General features: G+C 42.6%; 1 protein-coding gene across 1 annotated transcript; it reads right to left on the bottom strand.

The window, feature by feature from the left end:
• Positions 1-1,098: 1,098 nt before the first annotated feature.
• Positions 1,099-7,686, bottom strand: B3GALT6 (beta-1,3-galactosyltransferase 6). The gene has a single exon (XM_056331062.1). It carries the CDS (start codon positions 7,254-7,256, stop codon positions 6,213-6,215), a length of 1,044 nt encoding a protein of 347 aa, XP_056187037.1. The 5' UTR covers positions 7,257-7,686; the 3' UTR covers positions 1,099-6,212.
• Positions 7,687-7,704: the final 18 nt, after the last annotated feature.

Genomic DNA, 7,704 nt, shown 5'->3' on the forward strand with positions numbered 1-7,704 from the left:
TTGGTTGCAATGCAACAGCAGCAAAAATGTTGTGTTGCAGTCCTAATTCCACTTTAAATCAATCTTCTTCAGACCTCAGTGTTTCTAAGTTACTAATGCACTGGAGAAGTGTTTTTGTTATTACTTCTCTATGCCTCTACCTCAGCAAATAAGGCAATATAAACACCTAACGTCCCTGAGCAGAGGAGTTAAATGTCACTGTGGGCTCGGTGAGAAGCGGACCTTTTGCTCTCCACTTAGGACCTAATTGATACGGCTAGCAACGTATAAAACTTGCCAAAGATTTCCACGTGTCAGAGGTGACTGTGACACTTTGAGATCACAGTATTAAAAGGGAAAATTACTCTTCGTTTCCTGGTCAGATTGTACTTTGTTACAAACACCTCCAATGACAGTCTTAGTAAGTAATTCAAGAGCTGCTAGTGAGAACCAGAACACTTCTGACCAAAAGCAACAACTCGGTCCTACTCAGTCATCTTGTGCTTCTGGGTTTGGTTTATTTACCAGAGGTGTTTCTCTGGGCTACAGCCCAGAATGTGCTTCCCAGGTTCTGGCAGCAGCAAGAACATGCTCGTTTTAAAGAGAATGGACGACCCATTTAATCAACAGAAAGCTAGTGCTATTTAAACTGCTTGAAGCATTGAAACGATTTGAACAGATTATTCTGGAAGTATTTTCAGTTCTTCTTCAGAATATCACTGGTATTTTGTTGTTTGTTCTTTTTTTTAACATAAAACAGGCCTGTAGCCAATGGTATTTATGGATGCCTAACTGCTTAAAATACTACTTGGCTAAACCCAGAATCAATAGACTTTTTAGTCCAAGAAGCCCTTTTTCTGACTGCATTGTGGTTTAAGTCCTGCCCCTATACTGCTACAAGCATCAAATTAGGATGAACAGGTACATGTATTTACGTATACACGTGTGACCCAGTGCCATTCCTCCTAGGCTGCTGATCAGTCGTTATTACTGACATTAACTGAAGCATTTTTGTGCCATTGCTCAAGACTGAGCCAATCCTCTCTGCCCCTCAGTGGCATAATACAATGAAAATAACCATGCTTGCAGCTTTTCTTACGTAGAACAAGCCACCACCTATACAGCAAAAGTCTTTTATTAAAAATCACAGCACACAGATGCTTTGGCCAATAAAGGCATACATGAAAGGACATAAATACATATACAATACGCTTAAGCAATTGCCAAGAGTTTTGATCATCACAGATAGCTTCAGATTTCTAGCAGTTTATTCCGTATATAAATGCTGAGCAAATAAACCGCGTGCCACACCCCACCCCCAACGGTACAGTTATGTGGCTGCAAACAATGTGCAATTTCATTCAATTGTTGAAAACGTACTCAGCACAGCACCCCACGCTAATTCTGTTTCATAAAGGCACACATGTAGTATCCTTCAGCTTCAGATAAGCTACAAGTAACAGACTGATCCGCTTCCAAGTTGTATTAGACGTTACTTCAATAGTCTGTACTAGGAAGTGGTAACTGGCATCATATGTTGCTATAAAGTTCCAGTTCCAAGGTAAAAGCATATCTTACACAGGTACGTGTAGCAACAGATTTGAGTCTTGCAGGCAGCGTGTTCTAAATAAAATATACAGTAGTGTAGGTGTTGACAGTTTGTCAGGCATACAACAATACCAAAAACGTATTTCAAGTCTGATGCTGGAGCTGAGCTGAACAGAAATTAACAGAAATGCAGTTCTCAATCCCCTTCCCATGCTGCTGGGCTTTTAATCAAATCTGCAAAGCTAACACCTTGGCCCCCAAAATATCAGCATTAACAGGTAAGAAATACAAATTTAAACACTCAAAAATGAGGCATTTCAACTACAGAAAACCTGACATTTGTCAAAAAGATGACACGTAGAAGCTTTATTTGAGCAAACTTCACACGAATAAGGTTAGACATTCAGAAAAGAAAGTATTCAGCTACAGGAATACTAACTTCTATGCTGGGTTTCTTTTTTTAAAATCTTGAACTGACTATGGGAATTCTTGGAACCTTGAGGGTTTTTAAAGTGGAACTGTTAGTTTTAGTATGGCAGTTAATGTTTTAGCTGCTTAGTTTTACACGCTAAAGTAATTAAGTCATGTTGCACGTTAAAAAAATCACTGGGAAATAAAATCAGCTTTCTAGCTGAGTTTATGCCATTGTCAGCATTAAGTATTTCAGTATCAAGTCTTAGATATGATCACGGAGAGAGGACGTCATGATCAATTAACTTCTCTATCTATTAGCTCTGGTAGAATGCTAAATGCCTGATTTAAAAAATAATTAAATAATGTGTAAATAATAAAAAAAAAGCTCAACAGTGTTACAGATCAACTTGGTACTGGGCAGTCCTGAATGGATGCCAACATAAGCTTAAAGACTTGACACAGCTGCCTAACTTATACTGCACATCACACTGGTATCTAGAAAAGCTAAGGCGATTATTTTCCTCCATACTAACAATAGCATTAAAAATGTATTTATGAAGAGAAAACTTGGAAACCAGCAGAAATGCTAGTCAAAAAAATAAAAAGCCCAACACATCACTAACCTATTGCCACCGAGAACAGTTACAAAAAAAGAAGATATATCTGTTCCTGGTTAATTTTGTTTTCACTAAGGCCCACAACAAAACTTTCCACTCTAATGTAGCTGCTCTAAAGACCAAAACCTGCTTATTTCTCAGCAGCCCTTAAACATCCTCCCAAATGCTGGACCCACTGAAGTCAAGACTCCTCCCTCTGACTTTCAAGTGAGACAAAGATTACATCATAGTTTTTTTAAGTATAAAAACATCATATACTAGACGTCTGAGATGATGTCGGGAAATATGGAACCTAATCCTGAGAAGGTATGAAAGACAGTCTTTAATTAGCACTTTTAAAATATGCAATTCATATGTTCAAAATGTGCTTCACATTTTGCTTTAGAAAAAATGGACTAAAACTGAATTTTGGACTGAAATTCAAGTTTTAAAGCTTTGAGTGACTGACTCATCCAATACACAGATGTTTCTGATTACTCAAAATGACATTAATAGGTCTTTCACATGCAAATTCTTTCTAGTAAAATATATATAAAAAAATAATAACCCAGTACTAGTTAAATGTTTTTCTGGGTTTTTCCACACAGCATGTGGGATGCCTGCTCTCTCCCAAGTGATTCAATTTGCTTTTAAAAATGCCAAAAACCCTCTAAAAAACTCCATCTTTTACTTTTGGGGAATTTCCCAGTTAACTGGGATTGAAATGTGTATTTGCAGCAAGGGGCTGTCTACTCAGAAAACTAAAGCCACTTACCAAAGGACAGGAATCTGTCAAGCCTTCCACATTAATTTGTTTTGCACCTAGAGCAAAACAGGATTAAATTTAAACAGAAAAGGGTATAACAAAGCTGTGTCAAACCAAAATCCAGACATCAAGTACGCAAGAGTGGTCACCATCATTTCTGAGCTTCATCCTGTAGATGTGCAGGCAGAGTGCGCTGAGGCAGGCAACGGGCTGTGCTGCTGCCAGACCTGCTGTGCTAACTGCTGCAGGGCGCACACTATTCCCGACACTCGCGTACAAAACTCTTCAAGAGAATTTCTCAGCTATTAAGTACTTGTATGCATCATGTTTTCCACGGGGTCAACTATCAGATGGAGATCCAGCATTTCTTCGTCATTCTTTTTGCTAGCAATGAAAAAAAACTTCTTTTTTTTTTGCGGGGGTGAAGATGGGAGTTTTGGGTAGGGAGAGTCAAAGTCAACAATGTAAACAACTTCCATGAACACAATTATTGATAGAAATGGATAAACAGTACATTCTTACTAGCTTGAGAGACATGCAGCAGACTTTTTTGATCTGCGGTTCAGATCCCAGTACTTTAAATAATGGCTTCTACGCCAATAAATTCAAGCGCTGCTTGATATGTAATTCTCATGGACGTTACAGTACCTCCTTAAACGAATTTAAAATGACATTTAACTATCTTATTTTTCCTACACATAATACATTTTCAATAATTATAAATAAATACTCACATTACAAGCATTTAATCACATATATATACACACAACACTAGTGAACCCCAAATGGCAAATAGGTATTTTTTAAAAGGCTAAAACCAATTTAAGTTTCCTGTAATCTTGTTAAAATTCTTGTTTTGGAATAGTATACCTTGCTGAAAAGCACATCTGCCTATCTGTCAATACATAAGCATGCATTAGAATGGACACATGCTAAAAGAACTTATTTTTTTCAGTACCTTAATTTAACTTTGTTTCAGAAAGAAGTCAAAGATTTGTTCAAATTTTCAAAATAATTACCATCCTCTGCAGAAGACTTTCCTTAATCCTCAACAATTTAATCAAAACAAGATAACAAAAAAACCCATCCTTGAGTCTTTTGATACAAATTTCTAATTTGCTAATTTAAGATGCAAAAATGCAGATATATTGGCATCTTTCCTTTTTTTTTTTTTTTTTTTTCCTCTCCTTTGGAATCTGTCTCTTCCTACAGGTGGGAACAGACACTGACCTAGGGAGATGAGGAAGTGAAATTGTATGAAAGTGCAGCGTGCAACAAACAGTAAAACTGATAATTAAGAATGCCCTTCAGGCATAAAAGGAAAAACTCTGCTTATACTGAAAGATCTGGGGCTGTCAAAGGCTACCAATAGTCAGTAGCTCTGTTCTAGTACTGGGAAAAAAGTATTTCTGTATATTAGAGCACCTGCCATTCATAAATGTTTGAATTACAGACGTACTTAAAGGTTTGAACATAAAGAACATGAAGAAATTGTCTAAGTGATCTGTTCTACAGTCAAGAATGTCCTGTCTGCATTTACTGTTCAATACTGCACATGATGCTGACAAGCTTTGTCAGTACTAGAATTATTTTCAGTGTAGACAGGACTAAGGGACATAATCCCATTTACTGACATATTACTTGAGCAATTAATTTAAACCTCCTGTAAAATTATTTTTAGTTGCACTAAAAGGTGCTATTGGAGAGAAGGAGGGAATTCACATAGTCTAGCTTTAGGCATATAAATGTGACTGTTGGGGAACTAGTCTCCTTAGATTGCAATGTATCTCCTGAAAAGAGACACGGTTCTCCTCAAACAGGAATTTGGGGGCTGGGGGAACCTATTTCTCTTGACTGCATACAGAGTTTACTTTCTTAGCTGAGGTACCCACATTAGTACAATCTCATTTGACCTCTGAATAGCTTCCACTGACCTAATCCTGCTAATTTACATTTTACAGAAGTAGTCCTGAACAATATAAATCTGAAACCCACAACATCTGAGTAGTAGTCAGTGAGATTACTTACTGTTGGGGGGGGGGGGGGGGGGGATAATGTTTCTTCATGCACAGTGTGTTTGGAGGATAAGCCAAGAACAACACCTACGCCTAACAACTGAAGGTTAGCTTTGTAGCATAACTACTTGCCCCCCAAATAAGATAATGTATTCCGCATCTGCAAAATACCATAACTAACCCATCTTTCTAAATATATACTTACTCTGTAGCTGCCAGATAATTTATGTACATGATGTCTTTAAAACAACAAAAAGCTTAAGAGACAAGTTACACAGAAGGTCTAATAATTCCATTCTTGTAAATCGAAGCACTTGCCAAAGACCAGACCTCTCCCTCCCCTAATGCAAATATCCTAGGTAAAATTGTTCCCTTTACTTGACTGCTTGTGTCAATACCCAGCCACCTGTTCCCACTGGCAACAGCAGCTGATTTGCGGCCCTATTAGAATCTTCAAATCTTGCCAAACTGACACATCTTCCTTGCCAAGAAATAAACAGCAGATGCTAGTTTCACAATCTTATAGATAGCATAAAGGCCTGTCATGATCTGTAGCAAATAATTCTTAGAATCTGTTAAAAATCTTCCAGCAACATTTCGTTCAAGTTACCTTCCCCAATTTTTTATACTATCCATATTTTGCAACCCATTATTTGCCTTCAATCCTGTCATATGAGCCTTTCCATGCTTTTTGTCTATTTTTTTTTTAACATCTTTACATCATGCCACATCAGTAGCTCTTAGGAGTTTCAGGATTTCACTAATCGTGACATAATGAATCGTGCAACATCTTTTTGAGTACTTTTTAAGCCCTAGTTACCAGGATTCTCCCCAAGTAACAGTAACCAAGCTCAGAGAGTCTGTCAACATTCAGCCTTTTCCTTCCTCAGACTTTCACGGGATGCCATCCTTCCTTTGGCAACACTGTGAAGGAGGCACTCCCCAGTCATACATGTAGGAAAGCCTGAGCTTAACCTCCTCCTTACAGAGCTTTCCTTCCTTAGCCAGGGTCTGGTGCTTTTCCAGCATGTCCTCGATGCTTTGCTTATGAGTTACTATGTACTTATTGTTGCAACCTCGTGACTTATACTCAGTGTCAAAACGAGGGTCGTGCACTCTCTTCACATCAATGGGAGCCAGCCATACCCCCAGGGAGACGTCTTCACTCTGCCACATGTTCAGGTAGTCTCTGCTAAGACGCAAATAGTGCACCAGATCTGCTGAAATCACATAACCACCGCCCAGAGCATACGGTAGGTAGTAGTCACAGAGCACCCAGGCACTCTCTTTCCATTTGCCACCAGATTTCACTCGACCACGGCCAGAAAAGAAGCCCCAGTAGAGGCGACGTGGCTCCTTGGCTCTCAGCTCTTCCACGAGCACATCCAAGCGTACAAAGGTGTCATCGTCAGCCTTCAGGGCAAACTGGAAGTCCAGGTGTTGATCCAGCCAGACGTAGGTGGCCAGGACTTTAGCAGTCAAGTTCTCATAGGAATCCCGCAGCTCTGGCAGGAGGAGGAGGTCTCTGTGCCGGCTCTGCTCCAGCTCCAGGCTACGCAGCTCCTCAGCCCCCAGCCCACCCGTGCCTATGACAAAGCGGCTCCAGATGTCATCGTGAGGGGGGCGGCCGGCAGCTGAGAGCCACGTGCTGCGGATAATGCTGCGCCGCTCGCTGTACTTGGGGCCGCTCGTGATGAGCACGGCCACGAAGGCGGTCTCCTCAGGGGAGGGCGGCGGGGCTGGCGGTGGCTGTGGCCCCCTGGCACCCCGCGGCGGCAGGACCGCAGGCTGGTTGTGCGGGAGCCCACGGGGGGCTGGCAGAGGCCGGAGGCCCTCGGAGGTGCACTTGGCGAGGTAAAGCAGGACCACGGCAAAGAGCGAGAGGCCACCCAGGCCCAGGGCCGTCTTGTGGCGGCACAGCAGGCGCAACAGCTTCATGGCCGCCAGGCCTCGACAGGGCGAACAGGCCGAAGTTCCCCCCCCCCCGCCAGGCCCCGCCAGGCCCCGCCCCCCCGAGATTTAGGCGGGAACGGCAGGAACCCCGCCCCGAAGGGGGGGGAGGGGCTGGAGCGGCTTACGGCCGCCGAGAGGGGACAAGCTTCTTGCAGGAACCCTCACCGTGCTTCGCCGTCCCTCAGAGGCAGTTTCATGTCTTCTCCCCGCTTCTCCTCAGGGAAGCACCAGCTCAGGCCGGGAGGAGGAGCGGCTCCTGCCCACCCGCCGGGCCTCCAGCGCGCACCCGGTGCGCGTAGCGGCCGCAGCTTCGCTCGCCGGCTGCCTTGTGGGGAAGGGGCAGGAGGAGTGGCCGCGCCCCGCACCACCTGACCGCGCACGGCGGCGGCGGGCGGCAGCCATCTTGCAACAGGGCAGCGAGGCCGAGGCGGTG

Source organism: Falco biarmicus, chromosome 3 (assembly GCF_023638135.1).
Source record: "Falco biarmicus isolate bFalBia1 chromosome 3, bFalBia1.pri, whole genome shotgun sequence".
Lineage (NCBI taxonomy): Eukaryota > Metazoa > Chordata > Aves > Falconiformes > Falconidae > Falco > Falco biarmicus.

Bases quoted from the DNA above. Each gene is read 5' to 3' on its own strand.
- B3GALT6 (XM_056331062.1), bottom strand. From the start codon at position 7,256: ATGAAGCTGTTGCGCCTGCTGTGCCGCCACAAGACGGCCCTGGGCCTG.